General features: G+C 46.4%; 1 protein-coding gene across 15 annotated transcripts in view; it reads right to left on the bottom strand.

The window, feature by feature from the left end:
* LOC139749872 (CUGBP Elav-like family member 4) overlaps positions 1 to 27062 on the bottom strand; it is a 1199110-nt gene that overhangs the window by 965140 nt on the left and 206908 nt on the right. The window contains exon 1 of one of the 15 annotated variants that reach the window (XM_071664235.1): positions 15846 to 15862. The exons of the other annotated variants lie outside the window; for them this stretch is intronic. Coding sequence (XP_071520336.1) covers positions 15846 to 15848 — 3 coding nt within the window. The 5' untranslated portion in view covers positions 15849 to 15862. Of the gene's footprint in view, positions 1 to 15845; positions 15863 to 27062 lie in introns of those variants that run through there. 15 annotated transcript variants of the gene reach the window in all.

Genomic DNA, 27062 nt, shown 5'->3' with positions numbered 1-27062 from the left:
GGGAACCAACACTGCATGTCTAAAGGACGTTGTATACGTCTTGATACACGTGTGCAACTTAGCATTTTTCCCGAAAACACGAACGTTCCTTTCTTGTACATATGTTAACATTTCACAACTCAATTACCATATGTACCTTTAATAATGTTGCTGTACACAAGGAGGCGCATGAACAGACACTTTTTAAGATTATTTCACGAAGCATAACCGGGTACACACAGCAACACTGTGACTCACTGTCGCTCGCTAGTGCAAATTGTGCCGTACTGAAAGGACGTCCACTGCATTACCTGACGTCACAAGCCCATGGACAGCATTATCGGACGCTACAACCATATGGACAGCATTATCGTATGCTTTAACCACGTAAGCATCATTCCCGGCTGCCATAACCCCGTGGGCAGCATTATCGGATGGTACAGCCACGTGGCCAGCATTATCGGATGGTACAGCCACGTGGGGAGCATTATCGGATGGTACAGCCACATGGGCAGCTTTATCTTATGGTACAACCAAGTGGGCAGAATTATCTGACGCCACAACCCCGTGGGCAGTATTATCGTACGTCACAACATTATCGAACGCTCTAATTTCGTGGAGAGCAATTTCAGTCACCACAACTCCGTGGGCAGCATTACTGAACGCCACAACTCCATAGACAACGCCACTGGGAGCCACAATTTCGTGGAGAGCATATCGAACACACAATCGCATACCATAATCCCGTGAACAGCATTATTAGATACCTTAAACCGTTGGACAGCATAATCGCACGCCATAACTCTGTGGATATTACTGGACGCCACAACTCCGTGGACAGCGTAATCGGACGCCAAAACTCCGTTGACAACATTATCAGACGCCACGACCATGTGGGCAGCAATACTGGACGCCATAACCACTTAGGCAACATTATCGGACGCCATAACCACGAGAGCAACATTATCGGGTGCCACAACCACTTGGGCAACATTATCGGATCCCACGTCCTTTCAACACAATCAACAGAACCTGGACCACTAAGAAAAACAACAAACAAACAAAGGTAGCATCATCCTCAGCAGTAGTGACAGTAGCAGCTGCCTGAGCAGCGGCTGAAGCAGTAGTAGTAGTAGTAGTAGTAGTAGTAGTAGTAGTAGTAGTAGTAGTAGTAGCAGTAGTAGTTGTAGTAGTAGTAGTAGTAGTAGTTGTAGTAGAAACACCAGCATCAGCAGCAGCGTTGGATGGCACAGCAGCAGTAGCAGAACCGATAGCAGCAGCAGAGCAGCATTAGATGCAACAGATACACAGCAGCAGAAGCAACAGCAGCAAAGCGTTCTCATCGTCGCTAGCAGCAGGTAACACATGTAACAGGTGGGGGTCAGGTCAGACGGGGACCTGGTGCCTCAGGTAACACATGCAATAAGCATGTGCCAGGTCAGACGGGGACCTGGTGCCTCAGGTAACACATGCAACAAGCATGTGCCAGGTCAGACGGGGACCTGGTGCCTTAGGTAGCACATGTAACAGGTGGGGGCCAGCTCAAAAGGGGTCCTGGTGTCTCGGGTAACTCATGTAACAAGGGAGGAGGGCAGGTCAGACGAGGACCTAGTGTCTCAGGTAACACACTTAACAAGGGGGGGGGGGATGTTCAGACGGGGCCCTGGTGTCTCAAGTAACACATGCAACAGGTAAGGGGCTAGGCAAGACAGGTAAGTCCTGGATGGCTGGCTGACTCGCTGGTTGGCTGACAAACTGGCTGGCTGCTGGCTGGCTGGCTGGCTGGTTGGTTGATATGCTGGCTGGCTGGCAGGAAAGTTGGCTGACAAGCTGGCTGGCTGGCTGGCTGGCTGGCTGCTGGTTGGTTTATCGATAAGCTGGCTGGCTGGCTGGTTGGCTGGCAGGAAAGTTGGTTGACAAGCTGGCTGGCTGGCTGCTGGTTGGTTGATAAGCTGGCTGGCTGGCTGGCGGGCCCAGCCGTGACAATGGGCCAGGTTGCTACAGGCCGCCACAACACAAAAGATTTCCTGCTAGAGGTTTTCGTCACCTGTCAAACACAGACCCCGAACACGACATAATGTACTCGCTGGGGGAAGAACGGAGGAAGGGGAGAGGGGAAGCCGTAGGAGAATAGGAAAAGCTGGGGGCTGGGGTGTGGGTGGGGGGAGGAGAGATGTGAGGGGAACCAGGATGTATGGCAGGAAGGTAGGGAGGGCGACGGAGGATGGGAGGTTGAGTAGGAGTAAGAGGTGTTGGAGTGGGGGGGGGGGACTCGAAGGCAATGGTGCTGGAAGGGTGGGAGGGGGGGAGGAGAGGAAAGGGAGGGGAGGGTCAGCTACCTGTGGAGGGGAGGTGGACTAGGAAGAACAGCTGGTTAGAGGGGAGGGAGGACAGGCCGGGGATGGGAAGAGGTAAAATAGGGCAAGACAGGTGACAGAAATGTCAATGAAGACAGATGGAGGAGAGTCCAAGGGGGAGGGGGAAGGTACTGGTGGGAAGAAGAGCTACAGTGAGGAGGTATGAGTGGGGAGAAGAGCTACGGAGAGGGGTGGGGAGGAGCTACAGGGAGGAGTTACTGGTGGGGAGAGGAACTATAGGGAGGAGATGCTGGTGGATGAAACTCCTAGGAAGAGGAGGAGGAGAGGGGTGCTGCTGGAGGTGGTGGTACGTAAATACTGTAGACTTTGGAGGAACGCTGCCGAAGGGAGGATGATAAGGAACCTCCTGGCTACTTGAAGAATGGGAGGGAGAGGGAGATACAAGCGAATACTGACTGACTGGTGATGGGCATGGAGGACCAGACGATGATGGGAAACGAAAGGAAGAAACAGCAAGGTTATGATGATGGAGGGAAACGAGAGGATTATATATAAGCAAACATGAGTAAATGCGTCATGGAGGCGAAGGGGTGTCGGTAGGAGAGATGTGGATGAGTTGGAGAGACATCGAGCCCCACCGCCACCCATCTATTCCAGGATGCTGGGATGGGATGCGAGATGAAAGTGTAGGATGGAAGCTTCCATGGAAGCCTCAGACCCTCGGTAAGGACGGCAACAAGACCAACCAGGAACCACCCACCCACCCACCACACAAAATGCATGAAGACGTTCAACACATCACTGCTATGATGCGAGTCCTGAGGTGTCTGCTGAGGCGATACATCACTGCTAATACCGCATGGCTATCAGAGGGATGGTTCACCGTGTACACACACACACACACACACACATATATATATATATATATATATATATATATATATATATATATATATATATATATATATATATATCATCTGGTCATAGATAAAAGTCCTCATTAAGGCTACGTCTTAAACGAATAAAAAGGGACAAATACATTAAGTAAAGAGAGAAGAGTTAAAGTAGTCTGCGAGTCTTGGAGGACGTGGAAAACCTGCATTTTCAAAAAAAAAAAAGAAAAAAAAAATGGTCAGGTCGTTCGTGTTAGGAAAGACATGAGAAGGTAAAGCGTTCCACAGCTTAGCTGTGTAGAGAAACAGACCTCACAATGGCCCAGCCCTAAGCTACTAACGGCCATAATGTAATCAGCTTATCTTGATATCAAAAAACTGGTCAAGTCACATGAACAAGGACCCCAGAGAATGATGCATTTCACTACATATGCCAACGTATAAAAGACGTATTCAACGAAACAGACATCCATAATGGAAAGCAATTATGATTACTGTAAGTCGATAATTTTCAATAATTAATGAAGACCATACAGGCGGGCGAGGCCACCGACCCTTCCACTAGGTAAGAGAGGGGAGGCGGGCCCGCCCGGCAGACAGACCCCCACTGGCGCAGCAGGATAACGCCAGCTTCGGAATGACATCCTTCGGCGGCGTTTTTACGTAAGCCCGAGACATTCCAGAGACAGAAGACGACCGGTCGTATAACACGGCTCTGCCAACACCAACAACGACAATATTGTCAATAAGCAAGTTGCTGTACCAGTGACCTTGCCGTGCAGGTGGTAACAACCACGACGACCCGGAGACCTTCCATCATGTTGTCGTTCTCCGTCGCTTCCTCCTTCAACAATCTCGTCGTGTCACACATCGTTCGTCGTCTTCGTCACTCGTCGTTCCCTTCCCCCTTGCTTCGTCGTCGCCTTCGTCGTCGTCGTCGCTACCCACTGTCTCCGACTTCATAGTTCGCAGTTATCGTCGCCACCGCCCCCGCCAGCACCACCGCCCCCGCCAGCACCACCGCCCCCGCCCAGCATCACCGCCCCCGCCAGCACCACCGCCCCCGCCCAGCATCACCGCCCCCGCCCAGCACCACCGCCCCCGCCAGCACCACCGCCCCCATCCAGCATCACCGCCCCCGCCCAGCACCACCGCCCCCGCCAGCACCACCGCCCCCGCCAGCACCACCGCCCCCGCCAGCACCACCGCCCCCGCCCAGCATCACCGCCCCCGCCCAGCACCACCGCCCCCGCACAGCACCAACGCCCCCGCCCAGCATCACCGCCCCCGCCCAGCACCACCGCCCCCGCCAGCACCACCGCCCCCGCCCAGCATCACCGCCCCCGCCCAGAACCACCGCCCCCGCCCAGCACCACCGCCCCCGCCCAGCATCACCGACCCCGCCAGCACCACCGCCCCCGCCCAGCACCACCGCCCCCGCCCAGCATCACCGCCCCCGCCCAGCACCACCGCCCCCGCCCAGCACCACCGCCCCCGCCCAGCATCACCGCCCCCGCCCAGCACCACCGCCCCCGCCCAGCATCAACGCCCCCGCCCAGCACCACCGCCCCCGCCAGCATCACCGCCCCAGTCTCCCGCGTCGACCCCCGCCGCCCACTACCACAGTAAGGTGCCACGGTGGCGACACCCGCTCCGGAGTCGTAACGGCACAATACTGCCGGGGTCCCGCACTGCAACCATGTAATATACCCAGATTTCTCCACGAAAATTTAAGGAACTTAAAAAAAAAGAGAAACATAAAACACGGATTTCTTGGTTATTTGTACATGAAAGATACACACACACACACTCACACACACACACACACATATATATATATATATATATATATATATATATATATATATATATATAATCCCTGGGGATAGGGGAGAAAGAATACTTCCCACGTATTCCCTGCGTGTCGTAGAAGGCGACTAAAAGGGGAGGGAGCGGGTGGCTGGAAATCCTCCCCTCTCGTTTTTTCTTTTTTTTGATTTTCCTAAAGAAGGAACAGAGAAGGGGGCCAGGTGAGGATATTCCCTCAAAGGCCCAGTCCTCTGTTCTTAACGCTACCTCGCTAACGCGGGAAATGGCGAATAGTATGAAAGAAAGATATATAAATATATATATATATATATATATATATATATATATATATATATATATATATATATATATGTGTGTGTGTGTGTGTGTGTGTGTGTGTGCGTGTGTGATTACAGTTACCAACCACATACTGCAGACTGAGAAAACCTAACTTATTATCAAGCACGGTTTCTTTTTCATTCCCACAGTTTTACAGTCCTAAAGTATTTACAGTCCTACAGTATTTACAGTCTTGCAGTATTTAAAATACCACATTTCTTTTTCAGCCTTACACAATTTACAGTCCCTACAGAATGTACAATCCCACAGTATTTACAGCCTTACAGTGTTTACAATCCTATAGTATTTATAGCCTTAGGACCCTACAGTATTTACAGTCCCACAGTATTTACAGCCTTACGGCATTTACGGCCCCACAGTATTTACAATCCTTCAGTATTTACAGTCCTACTGTATTTACAGTCCTACTGTATCTGCAGTTACTTAGCAGGAGGCTCCAGACTTTATTTTCATCTTATAATTACTTTTTTCTTATGACAATGATTCAGTATTGCTTTTAAGTAACCTTAATTCCTTGAGCACGATGGTAGATGCCATGGAAACGACTGTGCGACCCTTGAACACGGCGGTATGACCCTTGAACACGACGATACGACCCTTGTGCAAGACGATGCGACCCTTGTGCACGACGATGCGACCCTTGAGCACGACGATACGATCCTTGAGCACGACGATGCGATCCTTGAGCACGACGGTGCGACCGTTGAGCACGACACGACCCGTGAGCACGGCGGTACGACCCTTGAGCACGAAGATACGACCCTTGAGCATGATACGACCCTTGAGCACGGCGGTACGACCCTTGAGCACGACGATACGATCCTTGAGCACGACGGTGCGACCGTTGAGCATGACGACACGACCCTTGAGCACGGCGGTACGACCTTTGAGCACGACGATACGACCCTTGAGCACGGCGATACGACCCTTGAGCACGACGACACGACCCTTGAGCAAGACGACACGACCCTTGAGCACTGCGGTACGACCCTTGCGCACGACGATGCGATCCTTGAGCAAGACGGTGCGACCGTTGAGCACGGCGGCACAACCCTTGAGCACGGCTAGACGATCTGACCTTTGACCTGACCCTTAATGGAGAGGTGTCTACCGCTTCTTTCAATATGCAATGTATGTAGCCTACGCTTCTCATAATACATTATGAACGCACCTATCTTTTTTCTTTTAATTCGTGATGTACGTATATTTCGATCTAGAACATTCGTCCCGTACGCAATCCTCGTTTTCTACCACATGTTACGCACGGAATACGTCAAACTTCACACCTCCAGTGTTGCAGTATATCTTATTTACTCGAACTTCTCACTACCTCAGCCCACGTAGGCGTATTCATGATGTTTTCCACTGTACATAACTTTTTAGTATTTCTGCAACTCATTAGCGTTAATCACGTACACAATGTTATAACCATCTCACAACTTCAGCTGTATACGCATTTCATTTCCTAATGAAGTAATGATACAACGCAACGAAGCGTTTTCGTCTCTTCAAGAGATGCGTATTTCATGATGCATTCCTGTCTCAACATGAGAAGCGTATATGATGTTATGCCACATTTTCCATTTGAGGTGTATGACGCATCTTACGCACCCAAAGGTTACTTACGCTAGTATGCCCATCTATCGACCCAATGTTACCGTTAGTACGCATATCACTTCAGCATTAATTACCTACGCCTCTCCCAACATCCGTCACATAGTTGAACATCTCCTGTTCCACAGCATTCCAATCATACATGTATTTTTTGTTTCAGTCTGCCCAATATATACGCATCTCCTCAGCAACCACCCTATACGCATTTCTTCTACAGCAACCAACATATACGCATCTCCTTCATTTTTCCTCAGCGTCCGTTGCAGGCTGGTGGTGGTGGGAGTGGTGGTGGTGACTGTGGAGATGGTTGTGACTGTGGTACATATAGCAGTGGTGGTGGTGGTACAGGGTAATGGTGGTGGGGATTGTGGTTGTGGTAGCTGTAGTGGTAGTAGTGCTGGTAACAACGCTGCTGGTGATGAGGGGTCAGGTCTACGTGAAAACCTCGTCACCGTGTGTATAATCATCATCATGACCCAGTACCATAATCATACACGTGAGTGATGCCACCTTCGTGGTGATGGAGGGAGTGTCGTGGTGATGGAGGGAGTGTCGTGGTGATGGAGGGAGTCTCGTGGTGATGGAGGGAGTGTCGTGGTGATGGAGGGAGTGTCGTGGTGATGGAGGGAGGCCGACCTAGAGAGGCGGGTGGGTGTAGTGAGGATTGTCGTGCCGGGGGCGGCCCACCTGGGGCACGGTACTTCTGGCCGCCCTGTGTGTACTTGGTGGCTCCAAGTCAATTATGAATGGGCACCTGGGCCAGGGAGAGTAATATCCTTCTTTGTGTGTGTGTGTGTGTGTGAGAGAGAGAGAGAGAGAGAGAGAGAGAGAGAGAGAGAGAGAGAGAGAGAGAGAGAGAGAGAGGGGGGGGGGGAGCGTTAATAAAGGATGATTAATCAGGCGGGCGGGTTCAGATAAGAAGGAGAGTAATGAGCTACAGCAATAATGCAAACGACAATCGTCTATTAATCATTCCCTCATGACTGATCGTTACGGGGTCAATTAATCAGGTGAGGAATATTGCCCCAGCATGCAGACAATAACACTGTATTACCCCTAACAAGCAGACTGTAGCATTATATTGCCACCAGACGTTTGATAGCAGCACTGTACTGCCTCTAACAAGCAGGCAACAGTTAGCGTCTCTAACCATGGCTCCTAAGGGCTCGCCCAGGGTTCGAATCCTGGGCGTGGTAGTCAGTTCACAGCCAACCTAACTGTTTATCCCATCCATGAGGCGGGTCGATAAATGGGTACCTGACTTTAGCCGGTGTGTGTGTGTGTGTGTGTGTGTGTGTGTGTGTGTGTTTCCAAACACATAGGAGTAAAGACATGGTACATATATACAATACTAAGAGACGTGGGCAACACCTGTGCAAAAACTCTCTTCCCGTAACACACAAAGCAACACTGTATTGGCGCCAGCAAGCAGGCAACAACACTAGTTCTCCCAGCTGGCAAGACAGCGATACTCTACCACTATAACATCATCACTAAACGTCGCAAAATTTGTGTCTATTCAAGTTCTACACAAGTGTAAAACTGAGCGTGTACAGGTTAGCGTGAAAGAACCGGTGCAAAAACGTTAGCACGAAGTTAGCGTGATAAGGTCAGGCTGAAGTAATCCGGGTGAAGTTAGCGAAGAAATTAGCGTGAAATCAGTTCCAGCGTTGCCGTGAAGTTAGCGTGACTTGACCCTCCCATTCTGCCAGCATGACTCGCCTCCTCCCACTTCCCCACCCCCTTATTAAGAGTGAGGTAACCCCTCTTCCCCCACTTTGGCACCTTTGATATCTTGACCTCTTTCCTCTCCTCCCCCTCTTCAAGAACAGCGTGACGTCACACTACACTAGGTCTTTTACCCTTTCAGCCCAACAGTACGACCTCTGAGCCCGAAGGTACGACTCGCACACGACTCTTCGACTCCTGGGGTAGGGAGGAAGGCCTGGCTGTTGACCTGAGCCACCGGAGTCGTTCTAACGACCAGGTTATGGTAGTTAAGGTTCATAACCATGTCCTCACCGGCTGTAAGGTCGTGGTCAGAAGTCGTCCTGACGTGCTCAAGGGTCGCAGCGTCGTGCTCGCAGGTCGTATCGTCGTGCTAAAGGGTTGTACCGTCTTGCTCAAAAGTAGTATCGTTGTGCTCAAGGGTCGTACTGTCGTGCTTAAAGGTCGTACAATCGTGCGTGCATTAAGGGTCGTCCTAGTCGTGCATGGAAGGTCGTCCAGTAGTGCATCGAAGGTCGTCCAGTCGTGCATCGAAGGTCGTCCAGTCGTGCTCAATCAACATCCCCGGTCGATCTACAGGAGGCACTACAACGAACCTACATATAACGAACGAACCTTCCGTAGTCCAAGAAACAGAATTGGTCTAGAAGAGGATCGGACCGACATTCTGAGGAGGGCATTTAACACTCTTAGTCCCGACCCTTGACCTCAGACCAGGACGACGTACGACCTACGATGACGGACGGGGTCGGTCAACAGGATCCGTACACGTTACTGACCGCGTCACTGACACTATTAAGCCACGATGTAACCCCCCCCCCCCCCCCCCGGCACCCCTTCAACGCCCACCGTCAATCGTCCGTGGTCCAAACTGGTGATCAACGAATATATGAACCATCGTGAAGTAATTAATGAATGGCTAGAGCAGAAGACACGGTTAAAATACTGATGCGTCCAGGTTTACTGAATGAAAAGTCGGACATGCAAATGAACGGTGACGAAATCATGAATGACGGGCACTTTCTGCAGCAATGGCCAGGCCGTCTCCCACTAGCCAATGACAACAGGCTCATTCCTCCCCTCCCACACCGCCACCACCAGTCACCACCACCAATACACCCTCCCTGCACGTTTAGTTATGACGTCACTCACACTCAACTCACATAAACTTAGGGTCCTAATACGAGTGCCTCTCAAGTGTCGGCTAAAAATACGACTCCCTAACCCCTCCAGGCCGTGTGTGTGTGTGTGTGTGTGTGTGTGTGTGTGTGTGTGTGTGTGTGTGTGTGTGCGCGAATAAAATGGTATACAAAACTGACGAGGGAAAAAGATGCAGGAAAGACCGAACCAGCTAAATAAGCCGCATACATGAGGGAAATCTAATCATTTTGTTTATTCAGGACCACAACCCCTGGGTCAGCCCTCTGTATACTCTACGTCGGCCTACCATTTTTTTTTTTTCTAATTTCAGACTTTTTTTTCTGCAGGAAGGGTAGCGACATCCGGGGAAAGAAAGAGGAAAAAACAAGGGAGAAGCAATTAGGACAATAAGGCAAGTCTCAGGACACACAACACATGTTGTAAGGCTCTTTCAAGTGTGCTACTGTGTTGACGTTACGTCTCCCGGGAGCAAAGCGTTCCTGAACCTTGAAACGACCCTTGAGCATGACGGTACGGCCGGCCCTTGAGCATGACGGTACGGCCGGCCCTTGAGCATGACGGTACGGCCGGCCCTTGAGCATGACGGTACGGCCGACCCTTGGGTATACTCAAGGGCCGGCCATCGTTCTCTACAGTCATCTGTCTTGCTCATGAGTCTACCGTCATGGGTGAGTCGTGTCGTCATATTCAAGATGTTGAAAATAACGGTCTACATTGTTAACTACGGTCCCTCTAGTTCTACAAGTGCACTGTAAGATATGGCTTTACTACACTGTCTCCATCTATAGTGGTGTGTGGGGAGGAGCCCTCTGCTATGCTATCCAGTCTCCATCTATAGTGGTGGGTGAGGAGGAGCCTTCTGCTTTACTATCCTATCTCCATCTATAGTGGTGGATGGGAAGGAGCCTCCTGTTTTACCATCCTGACTCCACCTGAAGTGGTGGGTGGTGATAAGCCTGCTTTCCTAATCTGTCTACGTCTACAATGAGTAGGAATTTACGGTACTTTCAGTGTCTTTCAACATTAATAACGTAACAGAAGACTTTTACATTTTTTCCGCAGTAAGTCTCATAACAGACCATCAAGCCTTCTGTTATCCCATGTACTGTCCCTCTTCAAGTCTTCTGCTGCCTGGCTTTCCTATGTACCCCCATATATGTATTCCCGTGGAGAGTCCAAACTGATTCTACATTTGTATGTTCGTGTGTTTCTGAATATAACTTAACCTTAATTTAGGCTCAGCGTCATAAAAAGTCTAAAGCAAATAGAGTAAGTGCACAAACACTACCATCAAAGAAAAGCATTTAATGTATGTAAAAGAAAAGGCGTGTGTGTGTGTGTGTGTGTGTGTGTGTGTGTGTGTGTGTGTGTGTGTATACATATGTATATATATATATATATATATATATATATATATATATATATATATATATATACACACCAAGTAAGCTTTACCGTAATGAGCCATAAAGCCAATGCTCCCACAGTCTCCTAATGACAAGTCTTTGATCACTCGTCAGAACAAAAAACAAGAGACCATCTCCCCTTCAAAACAGTCTTTGATGCTTTTCCAAAACAAGATAAAGACTCACTCCACTAGCTGGAGTCTTTGATCCTCAACGGAAACAAAACAGAGGCAGGTCCCCTTTATCCCCCCCCCCCCCACAGCATCATCTGATCCCCCACAAGAATAGAAAAAAAAGACATAGACCTAATTCACTGTTGTCTTTGTTCGTGCACCACATTCACTCTCATTTTGCAAATACTCTTAGTGTTATATATATATATATATATATATATATATATATATATATATATATATATATATATATATATATACTTTTTATTTTTGCTTTGTCGCTGTCTCCCGCGTTTGCGAGGTATATATATATATATATATATATATATATATATATATATATATATATATATATATATATATATATTTTCTTTTCTTTCATACTATTCGCCATTTCCCGCGTTAGCAAGGTAGCGTTAAGAACAGAGGACTGGGCCTCTGAGAGAATATCCTTCACCTGGCCCAGTTCTCTGTTCCTTCATTTGGAAAAAAAAAAAAAAAAAAAAAAACGAGAGGGGAGGATTTCCAGCCCCCCGCTCCCTCCCCTTTTAGTCGCCTTCTACGACACGCAGGGAATACGTGGGAAGTATTCTTTCTCCCCTATCCCCAGGATAATATATATATATATATATATATATATATATATATATATATATATATATATATATATATATATATATTTTTTTTTTTTTTTTTCATACGATTCGCCATTTCCCGCATTTGCGAGGTAGCGTTAAGAACAGAGGACTGGGCCTTAGAGGGAAAATCCTCACCTGGCCCCCTTCTCTGTTCCGTCTTTTGGAAAATTAAAAAAACTTTTTCGAAGGGGGTCTATTTTATTCACGGGAAGAAACATTCGATATTCAACATCATTTGTTACGTGAGCGATGTAACTAGAACGATCAGGGTATGTCATCATGAATATGAAATTATGTAAATTTGGCAAGGATGAAGTTCCACAATGATGAAACGTCTAAAAGAAAAAAAAATCTCCACAATATATGTTCAAGTCAAACCTCTGTTGCTTGAAAGGATAATTGGCAATAATGACTCCAATTTATCTTTATCATTATCGATAGTTCTATCAATTTTACTTATTCAAAAACTTTCGATTTATCGTAATTTGCGTCGCTGTGAACCGTGAGCTGCGGGCGGGTCGTGTTCATCCCGCTCCTCGGGCACTGCTGGCTTTGTCCTCCTCCCCCCTCAGGAGGTACTCCCTGTCCGTCCTTAGTTTTGATAAAAAAGGAACTTTTCTTACAAGAAAATCAAGCATGATTGACTTACAGAGTGCACGGATAAATTTTTCGATGTCTGCTTTAATATTTTAACGCCACGTTGCGTACGATATGTTCACCGTTCCGGCCGGCAGCGTCCACCGAAGCTCCGCTGCCGGACGAATGATTCACGTACCCTCTTTCAATAAACAGGTCAACGGGTGCATGCGCGGGCATGCATGCGCGCATGTTTACCTCCCGCATGCTGAGCACACGCCACTGATGGTAACAGACCAGCATGCTACTTATATACTGCAAAAAGAAGCAGCAGCAATTTTGCACCAGTGAAACATTTCCTGTTAACACAATTACTGTGCTTTGAAAAATGCACTCATACCCTCTCAGCCATCTTTGCTTGCCTTCCTACACCCTCAATCTTCTCCCTCGAGCAAGAAAATAACCAACAACATTAGGTTCATCTAAATTCTGGTTAAATATTCATAAATATACCAAGCCTAATGAAGAAAGTCAAACATTATTTGCATCGCGTATGGACGCCGCTCTTACCAGAAAATTACTGTTGACTTTGCATCATTTTTGTATTGGGACATCAAATCTTCCTGCCAGGGGGGGGGGGGGAAGGTAGAGGTCGGGGGTGGAGAGAGAGAGAGAGAGAGAGAGAGAGAGAGAGAGAGAGAGAGAGAGAGAGAGAGAGAGAGAGAGGAAGGTGGTAGATGGGATGGAAATCAAGTTAAACGGGAGAAACCACTAATGGATGAGAAGCTAAGAAAACGAAAATAACAAAGAATACAATGAAGAGGAGGGAGAAAGACACAAAGTAATATCAGGAAGGACAAGCAAGGAAGGAAGATGAAGATAACAGAGAGAGAGAGAGAGAGAGAGAGAGAGAGAGAGAGAGAGAGAGAGAGAGAGAGAGAGAGAGAGAGAGAGAGAGGAGGGGGTAAGAGTAGAGCGGAGGGAGAGTGAATAAAACTACTTGCCTCCCTGGGAGGCAATGTTTGCCTGTTAGATGTACCGCGGGGGGAGGGAGGCAGGGAGAGAGGAGAGGAGAGGTTGTCGGATGTGAGTGATGATCTCTCGAGCCCGCCATGTTGGCCAGAGTTCTAGACCCGGGCGGAATTTGCATACAGTTTGGTGTTTAACGCTAAAATTATATTCCCCCGACAGATACCATTAAAGAACAACTGTCAATGTTCAAACGATAATAAAGTTCGAACGAACTTAATGGGTTCATTAGATAGGATATAACCTTTACTATACAAAGCATTTTACAATTCCACGATAAAGAAAAAAAAAATGGAAATGAATTCTGAATTTCAATTACGGTCTCTGTAAAACTGCAAAATGCTAAATGACGGGCTAGTAAAAACTAGAGCCAACACAACCCTTATGAAACTGTTGTAAACTGATGATCCATGACGAGAAAATGATTGTGAATCTGTGAGACGTAAGTCCCTGAGACACACGTATTCTTTTTCATGAAATGAATTCACAAATGCATGATAAAAAAAACACTGTCTATTTTGCCTGATATATAAGTTTCAGATCAAGGACGAAGCCATCATTTCAGAAGCTGTACGTTCGTTCTGATGAGGTTAAAACTGGAGCCTCTCCTCGCATAACCTAACTCAAACGAAAGCAAAACTATTCAGCAGTATCTTCCCTGAACTTCCATATAAAACAGTTTCTCTATACAACCAGCCAGCCATGATTCACGCTGAACCATTATCATCTCGGTAAATTTGAACCAAGTCGAACCACCAAATCTATAACAACGACCTGATCACCTAAAACGAAACGAAATCCGCAGCCTCTCCTAACTTGCCATAAACTTCACCTATATCAAAGAAAAGTTTTGCCTTTCATAACTTACACACAAACAACTTCAAACCAGACTTAGTAAGGTTACGGTAGGCTTAAAGTTGGCCCTCCTAGGATTCCTAGAATTATCGTAACTCGCTAACCTGAAGGCTGAAAGAGGAGAAGCCCAGCCTGAATCATCTGACCCAAAGATTTAATACAAGACTCACGCTCACTTTTGTAACACTACATGAAAGCCAAACCGATGCTTTGGATTCCGTTCACTTATGCTTTCGTGGTGAACTTGAACCAGATTTGGCAATGTATTTACAAAATATGCTTACAGGAACCACCTCGGTAGCTAATAATAATATAATAATAATAATAGTAATCACAATAGTAATAATAATAAATCAAATAATAATAATAATAATAAATCAAATAATAATAATAATAATAATAATAATAATAATAATAATAATAATAAATCAAATAATAATAATAATAATAATAATAATAATAATAATAATAATAATAAAGTTCATCTTTCACGTAGAAAAGCAGGTAAGTACAAAATACATACGAGCTCATTTATCACAACCATTTTTCATATTCAGAAATTTTGGTCTCATTTAAACGTTTCTGCAAAACAAAAAGAACAATTATCTTCGCTTTTAAACTATTATACTGCGAGATACACTACACTGGAGTATAATCAACTCAAAATATATGTGGGCGGCCCAGCTCGAGAGGGCCTCTGGGGTTACGACCAGACTTACTTTGTGAAGCCTAGCTTAATGTAGGGTCAGCCAGCCAGGATGTACTACACCACTGATGGTCACTACAACTACTGTATGATAACCGCAGAAACGTTTACGGCAGCTAATTTTGCTCCCACAATTATTTTCTTTTCTTATTCATCAAAAGCAACGATTTTTAAGCTTCAATCATGGTATATTAAATGAAACTAACCTACCCTAGCGGAGGAAACGTTTGCTTTCATTTTTATATTTCTAAAAGTGAATTTGATGGTTTTTATCCTTTACCTCAACCACCAGCGGCAACACTGCCGGTGGTGCTGCCTGCCGTCAGCTCATGTGAATTCTATTGCTAGCGTTCTTATGTGAAGATATGAAACTTAATCAGCGCCGGCTGGCCAACCGGCAACGTTGGGTACCAAGGACGGAAAAAGCGTTATCGCTGCTGCCCGTATCGTGTAGCAAGACCGCGCATTATATTTCGGCAATATTTTCTTCCATTAAACCAGACGGTTCGTGCCGCGAACAGAGCTACAAATCAGAGAAATTACAGGCTGAAAATTTTAGGGCGTAAATCATATTAAACAAACATGATACTTGCGGCTTACCATGGCGAGGTAGTTGGTGAGTCTGGGCGTGGGGAGGGAGGCGGCTCAACCGTCTAGTCGCCCGCTTTAAAGCCAAGTCTGTCTCCTCTTCCTCCTCCTCCTCCTCCTACAACATTTGATACTTCAGAATGAAGGTGATGGCGGCGCCTCCAGCCATATTTCACACATTCGCCACAAATGCTGACGTCTCGTACGTCCGCCGGCCAAGTATACGGCAACATCTTACAAAACAACACTCCCTCCGCTACTATCCCTCGTATCCTTGGACGATGACTAGCGGGAGAGGGTTCGTGGAACCTGGTGGACGGTAACCCACTGTATCGAAACATGAGTCGAAACTCTGAACTAGTGAACTGTGCAAGGCCTTTAAAATCTTTGCGTGTGTGTGAGCACAGGTACATATTTATCTCGTTAGGGAGTGGGGGGTGTACACAGTGGGGCCAACCATCTCTTCAAATTTCTTTAGTATCATCTTTTTGAACCTCTGTAAACAGTTCACATTCATAATTTCATCACTCAGTTTATTCCATTCATCCACAACACTTATTCCTTCAGAGATCATTGTTATTGCCTCTGGTTGTTCAATCTTTCCATGTTTCGAAGAGCTGTTCTGCTGACATCATCAAACTGGTGTAAAACTAAGTTACCTACGCTTCCGAATGCTCAAAGTTTATGATCCAACCATAAAAAATTTGAAGGAAGTCAAGAAGGTATATCGGTTAACAATTACATTTAATATTTTTTTCTCTCGTTACACTTCTCTTCAAATATTTCCGATTGTATAAAATCTTTAATTCGCTAAATTACAATTCTTCGCATTGTATCTTGTTGCTGATCTTTCTTCTCACACAATGACCGTCAAAAATTTCAGCACATGTGGTTCTGAGTCTCTGATCCTCCTAGTGACGCCAGGGCCGCCGCTTTGAGGAATGTCGTCTGCTGGTACGAAAAACAACTGCGCATCGGCGACGAACAAAATTTGTGGAATAATTCTCCAGTATAACGACGATCCTAGTATAAGAGACGTATTATAAACGTTTACAGAAATCATATATAAGGTGTTTATGTTAATCTGCTTTAAGCTTATTTAACAAATATTTTAAATGTGATGAAAAGAAGCCATTTGGCGAATATGGGTATGCCTCTGCATGCAGAAAGTACATCAATAAAAACCATTTGTTCCCTTCTAAATCATGGCGGATGTGGTCTTTGTCACCGAAGAAGGTCTTAGGTGTTTGGTCCAGGATGGTTATGCCCTCATTTTATAACCTGGTGGAAGCTGCACCAACCCCGCATATATCAAGGATATATACTACAGAAATGACGAGTGGAGAAATTTGGATACAATGCCAGATGACCTCAAAAATATTAATTGCAGGATATACAATTGAGTAAGAAATTAATAAAAGTTTACGATAATGAGAGATCAAGCCAATTCCTGGTCTTTTCAAAAAATTTGCCCTACAAATATCATCCCCGCCAAAACCAAATGCTGATGCATAAAGTCGGTCAAAACTAAATTTAGTGAAAACAAAGTCAGGCAACTCCCCGCAGCTGCCATCCATTAATGTTCTCATTGCCGTGTGTGAAGCCGTGAGAGCACAGGCCGGCTGGGTGAAGTTTAAACCAACTCAGGACATGGTTAACGGCTGGGCAATCATGGTAGGGGTTGGTGGTATGGGCGAGGTGGTATTGGTGTCTGTTTGGTACATCTTGTTGTTCTTTAATACAAAATCATAATACACGATGGACACGTACAACGGTGGTGTTAATTCCCAATAAGAAAAAAATGTTAATAGTCCATAGCTCATTCTCGAACTCTCTATCAACCTGAATGAAATCAAAAGCCTTAGCCCCCGTTACTGCTTCTGGCATCACCGCTCTCCAACCTTTCCTTCCGTTTGCTGAGATGCTGCTGCTCTCTCTCTCTCTCACTCTCTCTCTCTCTCTCTCTCTCTCTCTCTCCTACTGGGTAATATTTTGGTCACTGTTCTCATAAACTTCCTGCATGTGTCGCCACCCTCGTGGTCTGGACCCGTGGCACGCGCCTGGCTGCTGCTTCCCTCAATTTACGCGTGGAAGCCGACCACTCGAGGAGTGACCGTTATGCTGCTTTCTTTTTTTCCCCCCCCTCGAACAACTAACCTGTGGAATTCTTATCTCTTTCCCTCTTCATTTAATCTTTCTTCCTTTAAAGGTCAGGTCTTCAAACACCTACGAGGCCAGGAGTACTTTCTTTTATCTTTTACTTTTGCATTTCTTCAACAACGGTCGTGACGGGGGCATGTTTTGACCGTACACTGTCGGTCACTACAACAATATAACAACATATCGTCCAACCAGACGTCTAATGGCCTTTATTCAACTCAATCTAATCATACGTCAGCTTGCAGACTGACACAATGAAGTTTTTACTACCATCCCTGACGTACAGAGTGATTATACATTTTAATTTGTACAACTTTCATGAATAACAAAATAAATGCACAAAATCAACTGTACCTATGTCACATTTTCTATACGCCACATGCACCAGAGAAAACGTACGGAATGGTGACGTCATATACTTGTGCACAATAGCGGTAGCCCTGCAAGTTCCCACGACCAGCGCTCTCATTACACCGTACGGTACCACAGTAATGATATTTACGAAATATCTCATCTAGAAGGCCTTCTTGTATCTCCTCCCTGTCCTTAACTTTACAATAAGCATGGTAAAGCTGTAACGGTACGTGTAAATATTTTCGAAAAAGACGTGCGTGAACGGAGTCCTGTCGTCTGCTACACTCGCTCTGTGTGCGTGTATACATACATACCAGTGAAACAATGTTTTCACATATATGTACGTATATATTGATGGAGATAAGAGACTAATCATATGACACATTTGGTTTCAAATAAACCATCTGCATGATACTAATACCACCAATTGTTAGTCAAATGACACTCGCATGTTTTGTTACCTTAGAATTTCGAATTTTTGTTTCGATACACCTGGACTGTTTCGATACATCCGAACTCTAGACCCTCCGGGTCTCGACTCCGTTCCTTACAACCTAAAGCAACTATTGCTGCCGGGTTCACCTTGGGTTCAATACTTTTTCATTTCAAGGTTTCTGCATCATTAGCCAGACTGTAAAGGAATTCGATTACATTATTCAGTTTTAATATTCAACACGTGGAGGAGACATTACAGGGGTACCAGCCGCTACACCCTAGCTTCATCCCAGTGCTACCAACTGCTGCTCGCTATTATTAATCCAGACTGGAGTTAACATCAACGCACTGGTACTACCTAGTGTTCACAATCCTAAACACAGACATACTGCCTGATGCAACCTAATCTCTGCTAACAAGTGCCACCTGAAACACGCTGTTCTCAACACAGGGGCACCACCCAATGCAGAGTACCTTGAGACCAGTGGTTGGTGCCAACTGATGTACGCCAGCTTCAACTATAGTGAGGCTAACACCAGAGCAGAAATACCAACTGATGCAGGTTCTCAACGCACGTGTACCACCCGATGCACACTAACCTCAATACATTAGCATTTTGATCAGTCGAGCCAAACTGTTCAGTGCTACACGTACAGTGCCAGTCACATTACGGTCTACCAAGTAAAGAGATTCAGGAATTCAAAGGAGAAATATCTACGAAGTTTACCTGATCAGCAAGATCTTAACAGGACTGTGGGCCGCGGTCTCAAATAGTCAGACGGATCAGGAAAGCGATATTGAAGCATGGTGGCATCAGACCGAGGTGTGCTACATAACGCAACCTATCCTCAATATTGGGGACCCAAAGACCCAGAAAGAGTGCCCCCTGACAAATGCTGGCCCTAACACAAGGGAACCACGGACTCAGCATGTTAACCTCAACACAGGAGTACCCCCTAACACAAGCTGGTCTTAACAAAGGGAAACCAAGGACTGAGCTGGCTAACTTCAACACAGGAGCATCTCCTAACACTGGCCATCCTCAACTGTAGGGAACTAAGGAACGACCAGGAAACCTTCAACAGAAGAGTATCACATGACGCACGTTATTCTCAACACATGTTGACAACTTGTCAGAGGGAGTGCAATCCTACCTGAATATGTTAATATGTTTGCGGATGATTTCAACGTCTTGAAGAAAATGAAAAGCGTGGAGGACTGCATCAAGCTACAAACTTAGACACACTACAAACTTAGTCTGATATTTGGCTGATAAAATTCAACCCAAGAATACGTCAAGAAATGATGGGAAACAGCAAAAGAAGGCCTCCATATAAATATAGTTTACTGGAAAATATGCAGCAGGAATGTGTCTGCGAGAGAAACTTCTGTGTGAACATCGTCCCCAACGTGTCGTCAGAGAAACAGTAAAGAAGACCTACTGTCTGCTGGCAAATATTAAAATAGCATTTCAGTTTTAGGATAAAGAAGCATTCAGCAAGTTGTTCACATCTTAGGCTAAAACTAGACTAAGCTTCTCAAGTCTGGTCACAGCACTTAAAGAAGCACAAAGAACTAAAAGAGATGGTCCAGAAGAGAACAAGGATGGTATCAGAATTAAGAGAGCCTAGTTACAAAAGGTACGAAGCCATACATTTGTCCAACATGGAAGAAAGAGGAGTAAAGCAAGACTTGATCACTACCTTTAAGATTTTAAATGTCTTTCATTATGTCAGCAGTGAAAAAATTTTCTAAAAAAATTGGTTAGAACAACCAGAGGCCATATCACGAAATTCAGCAAACGTTTTGTTACAACATATGTCAAGAAGTTCTCTGGTAATATATGAGTAGTGTAATGGATGACAGGAATAAACCGGATGATGAAACTGAGTCATAACAGAATACAGAAGTTTAAAAAGTAGTATGATAGTACAGAAAGTTAAGGAGATGGAGTCCCACGAGTGTAGAACTCCCTTCCTTTACAGTACAAATAGTTAATCACAAAGAAGAATGAAGGACCCACACGATTACTGTTGTGTTTCAAGATAAAACAAGTGCTCATCTGGTGCTCCCAAAAGTCTAAATTTTCTACCTGAAATAATCTTTGTGGGAAAACTATCTACAACTACTAAATACACCCAAGTATAACCTCTATCCCATGATGACAAAGAAAGCCAAAATACCATCTTCTTCCTATGAGCAGCTAACAAGAACAAGGAACAAGTTCATAAGTAAAAAATAAAGTCCTTTTAAGTCAACAATGGCGGCCAGACAGACCCGAACATCAGGGAGGACGAGGAGCGACCCCCCCACCCTCGCCGCTTCACAAAGTTCTCCATATAATTCTGGCAAGTCCTTTGATCAGCTACATCCCTTCCCATTGGTCAAACTGCTGACTCGTGGTGTCCAATCACGTCTTAAGAACATGATTATTATGGCGGGGACTTGGCAAAAGGCCCAAGACCTTCTGACGGGCAGTGGAACCTTAGGTCAGTGGGTCGACAACCAATCATAAACTCCCCGGTGATGTCACGCAGCCGAGACCCAATCACAGGGCTCCTTGCAAGAACGTATGCCGCAGGTCAGTGGGTCAAAAGCCAATCATAAAATATCTTGTGGTACCAAGATGTCGGGATCCAATAGCGAATTTCCTTGCCAGACTGTATGGCGGAAATCAAATCATACATTTTGCTTATGATGTCACAGATAACCAATCACATAAATCTTCCGTAGAGACAGACGAGGACCAGCGAGTCTCTTGATGATAAGAACTGATAACGGAAGACTTAAAAACGAAGTCTGCTGACACCCAGTGACTGCACCTATTCCTCGACATGTCTGAAGAGTATGGTAGGAAAGGCCCAATCACTGTTGCCCTTGCTACCTACAGCTAGGCAGCGAGCCAATCACCAGCGTCGTCACAACACCGCAAGACAAAAGATGGAGCCTCAGCGCTTGGGTAGGACGGTAGGAACCCTGAGCAAGGACGATACGATCCATGAGCAGGACGGTACTTTTCCTACAGGAGGAAGATACGATCCTTGGAAGGATTTTCTAGTCTTCCATGACGATGCACCCTAAAGACTACGACGCCTCACCCTAGTGGCTACGATACACCCAAGAGACTGTACGAGGCCTCAACCTGGCTGGAGACCAAGCAAGCCGGCGGATGCTGGGATCCTACCCTCCCAAGAAGTGAAGACTACCAAACTATTTCAATGCAATTATGCTACACAATGGCCCTTTCATCGGCGGGCCTCGTCACGACGCGGGAACCATCAGGGAGTAATTAGGTAGTTATAGCGAGCGGTCCGTCCCGGGAACCTTGTACGGACGGAAGGGTGGGGTGGGGTGGGGGGGGGGGGGGGGGTTCCTGGACGTCGTAGAAGAACGCCCGGGAGTTACCTTGAAACACCACAAGGTACCCGCGGTGGGAGGGGGCGCTTGGAAAGGCCAAGTCGTGTGTGGTCATTCTTAAAATATGCACATGACGTCCAATGTGACGTCATTGAACGTCACAGAGTCGTCTTTAAACGTCAGGTGAATTGTGTACGAACGTCACGACGTCGCGTACCAACCACAGGGGAATCGTCTGAGGAAGTCATGGAGTCGTCTCCTAACGTCAGGTGACCGTCTAGGGAAGTCGACGAACATTTGTGGTGGGGTTGTAGGTCATGGCGCGTCGCACAAGCGTCCGCTGGCGCATCTTCTGATCAGCCGATGGGTGGGCAAAGGTCTGTTCATTATTGGGATGGAAGGGGCTTAGGAGGGTCAATTGTGTTGCAAAGTTGTAGTTAGTTAAAGTCAGTCTGGGGAGGGTAAGTGAAATTTGATGTGGGGCGGCGGCGGCTCGGACGCCTTAATGTGTGTCGGGAAATTCTTGGGCGTAGGGTCGAGTCTCAGGCGAACGAAAGCCATCAAACTCCCGACATTCAAATTACACAAGATCCATCCATTTCTGAACTCCCCCCTGAACACGACACCACCATCCTTAAACACGGTGGAACGACCCATAAGCATGATGAACTGGCCTCTGATCTAAGCAGTAGAGTCACTAAACTACTTTTAACCAGCCACACGTTAAGAAAAATGATAATGAAAACACGTCTTTAAGCTTACAATATATTATACGTAAATCTGAAGATGTTACCCAAGACTTCCTTTTTAAACTGACGAGGTGAGTGAGCGAGCGGGTGTAGGAGGAGGTGCTTCCCCTCACTTCCAACTACCGCGAAGACAAGAAAGAAGAGGAGGAGGAGGAGGAGGAGGAGAAGAGGGGCTGTCGAACCCCCAGAGCCCCGGGGGAAGGTGTGTCACCGGGAGAGGACAATATGTGTCACTCCCATCGTCCTCTACCAGGCCCAAACACCCTCAAGCCTCTGGAAGATGCGAGGATGGAAGGGGAAGGGGGTGGAGGGCTGGGGATGGGGGTGGGTGGGGGGCGGGAAGCAATATGTTGGGACCGCGCCATCACTCTAAACTGACTCTACAAGAGCCAGACGGCAACATACGTGGGTCGCACCTCTCTCTCTCTCTCTCTCTCTCTCTCTCTCTCTCTCTCTCTCTCTCTCTCTCTCTTTCCTGAACCATCCATACGTGAAGTAAGGAGAACATGAGCGACACCCAAGGACGTTCTTAAGATTCCAATCGTTATCTCTAAGAAGGTTCAAGTTTGTCAAAAAAAAAAAAAATCCTTTCTTTTTTACTTAAACTTCTCTCTAGCCAAAATTTCCTGAAGAAGAACTACAGGGAATGTGAGACTGTAATTGGTGACATGTTACGTATCCTTGTAGGTATATCACTTCTTAAATGGAAAAGCTGTGGTGGGCCTCCACTCTCATTAGAAAAGGCTGGGTGGGCTTCCACTCTCGTCACAAAGGCTGAGTAGGCCTGCACTCTGATCATAATGGCTGTGGGCCTCCACTCTGATCAATGAAGCCCACGTAAAGAGATGGGCCAAGTAGGTCTTGGCCCGAGGGAAAGATGAACACTTCGGTCTTCGTAAGAGGACGAACATCGCACTTCCTGCAAGGTCCTTAGCTAACCAGAGGAAGACTAGCGGGGGGGATAACCTGGACGCATCGCACCGCAACCCCAATATCCTCCAAGATTGAAAACGTTGAGGAAAGGGGAAGGAAAAGTTGGGATGAGTACGAGGTTGTGGAAGGCCTCTTGTTACATGATGAAGATGATGAGAGAGAGAGAGAGAGAGAGAGAGAGAGAGAGAGAGAGAGAGAGAGAGAGAGAGAGAGAGAGAGAGAGAGAGAGAGAGAGAGAGAACAAACAATGCCATGGAAGGCAAAGAATGGAGATGAAATTCTTAAGGAAAGAATTTACCCAGAGAAAATAAAAGTAGCGAAAATATCTTAATAACTTGCACTTTCTGGGAAGTATTTCAACTGGAGTGAGGAATGGAAAATGAAAAAAAAAAACTGATATTTCTTTCTAAAAGTTACTGCAGAAGCTGCAGGACGAGGCAAATATAAAAGCATATCTAGTCCAGACGACCGTCTCTTGTAGACCAACACGTTCAGGAAAATCATCCGGGTTAAGTTGAGATGTTGAGACCAGCCACTCAGAACTATATCATACTAAGTGATTATTATGAATTAGCTTCATCAAGCATGTATATTCTCTAAGTTCTACTGGCAGATTAAGTACTGTGAAACTCTCTCTCTCTCTCTCTCTCTCTCTCTCTCTCTCTCTCTCTCTCTCTCTCTCCGCTTCTTACTCTCGTCTCATGACACAATCTGGTTGTAAGAAGCTCTGGTTAATTCATACATTCCATTTTCACCTTATTCTTTTTCTTTTCACCTGAGATGGGCTTGACTGAGGAATGTTTTGCAGGTGTTATGTTCGTCACTGATATATATATATATATATATATATATATATATATATATATATATATATATATATATATATATATATACATATACGAACAAAGTGCATACGAAAGCGCACCTTCATAGAACTTACAAACCTCACACAGCCAGGATCATATGCACTTTGTTCATATTCATATACCTCCGCGTTGTACAATTAGGTTCGGTAAAATGCTATCTGCTGGCCGTGTGAGCCTGATGGGAAATGACCGGTGTAGACCCCGTTGCTCACCAACGTGAGACGAAGGGTACTCGAGTACATAGTACTTGAATAGTCATTTCTCTATCATGGGCGATCATAGCCTAGCGGTAGCGCTCCAGCCTGTTGCACGGGGGTCCCGGGTTCGATCCTGGCTGTTGGAGGTTAGTATGTTATATATATATATATATATATATATATATATATATATATATATATATATATATATATATATATATCCTGCAGCCCAAGGCTTCGCTACTTCCAGCGGCAGGGAAATGTAGACTCCCTTGCATTTAGAAGTCAATCGACGAGACTGTATTCCCAATGATACAGTCTCGCCAAAGATTAACTTTCCTTCGCAGAGTAAGCTTGAGCAAGCGGAGTCCGGTAACACAAACACACACATATAAAAGAATATCTTACATGCTTCCATTAAATCATGTAACACATTCCTACACACAGATCAAAATGCTAAAGTGAAGTGGATATACGCAAGATAAAGGAAGCCAGCTGCCAACACCAGGTATACAGCTCAGCACCTGCCACCAGTGAGGGCAGGGGCTGTACACCTGTTGGCACCTGGTATAGTTAGCAATGGTTCATCAGCTGATGATGAAAGTCTCTGGTGTCCTCTTTTTAGTCTGTCACATCCACATTATTCTAGCGTTTTATCTTATACCACAGCTACCACTACCACATACTACCACCACCACCACTACCACATACTACCACATACTACCACCACCACCACTACCACATACTACCACCACCACCACTACCACATACTACCACCACCACCACTACCACATACTACCACCACCACCACTACCATATACTACCACCATCACCACTACCACATGCTACCACCATCACCACTACCACATACTACTACCACCAGAACAATCACCATCACCACCATCAGCATCATCATCTCTGTCCTCACCGCCAACACTACCATCACTACCACCACCATTACCAACCACTCCACTGTCCTCAATGCCACCACCACCATCACTAATACCACCATCACCACCACCTCACCACCACACGGCTATCACCACCTCACCACCACCACACGGCTATCACCACCTCACCACCACACGGCTATCACCACCTCACCACCACCGCACGGCTATCACCACCTCACCACCACACGGCTATCACCACCTCACCACCACACGGCTATCACCACCTCACCACCACACGGCTATCACCACCTCACCACCACCGCACGGCTATCACCACCTCACCACCACACGGCTATCACCACCTCACCACCACACGGCTATCACCACCTCACCACCACCGCACGGCTATCACCACCTCACCACCACCACACGGCTATCACCACCTCACCACCACCGCACGGCTATCACCACCTCACCACCACCACACGGCTATCACCACCTCACCACCACCACACGGCTATCACCACCTCACCACCACCACACGGCTATCACCACCTCACCACCACCACACGGCTATCACCACCTCACGGCTATCACCACCCCTCCTGGTAAGGTGGTTACGTCCAGTGTTCTGCCACCCTCAGCTCCACCAGTGTGCAGGCAGCCACAGGCCCCACCATCGTCCTCAGACCCCCACTAACCGCGATCGTAACAAGCAGAGGCAAAGTGGACCACAAACTACAGCACAAGGAGGGACAAAGTGGGCCACTAACACTATACAATAAAGCGTGGATCACATAATCAGGGGGTATTATGGGGGAATAGGGGGGGAGGAGGGTAAGGGTGGGCTGAGTTATACGACAGACTTAGGGAGGGAGGGAGGGAGGGAGGGAGGGAAGGAAGGAAGGAAGGAAAAGGGGGGGAGGGGATGGATTTAGGGTCTTTACCAACCTAACAGTTTTCTTGTATAAACATAAATTTATTCCCCCTAATTTATGTGTCTGAAGATTACTTTAACCCCTATTTGTTTTACCCCTGGTTACACGCACCCACATCCCTCTTCTCCCATTCCTTTATCCTCTATCAGCCCCTCCCCCAGCCTTCCCTCAACCCATCCACCCCTCCCTTCCTCCTGTCCCACCTGGGGTGGGGGGTTTACCTGGATCACGTCTCATGATCGTGAAGACGACATGAATTTAACGTGTGTGTGTGTGTGTGTGTGTGTGTGTGTGTATCCGGCCAGGCAGTGAACGCACGCGTCCAGGATTGTGTGTAGCTGGTGAGT

The sequence above is a fragment of the Panulirus ornatus genome, chromosome 8 (genome assembly GCF_036320965.1).
Source record: "Panulirus ornatus isolate Po-2019 chromosome 8, ASM3632096v1, whole genome shotgun sequence".
Classification (NCBI taxonomy): domain Eukaryota; kingdom Metazoa; phylum Arthropoda; class Malacostraca; order Decapoda; family Palinuridae; genus Panulirus; species Panulirus ornatus.
Note: the sequence above shows the minus strand (reverse complement) of the source record. Positions and strands in the feature narration are given on the sequence as shown.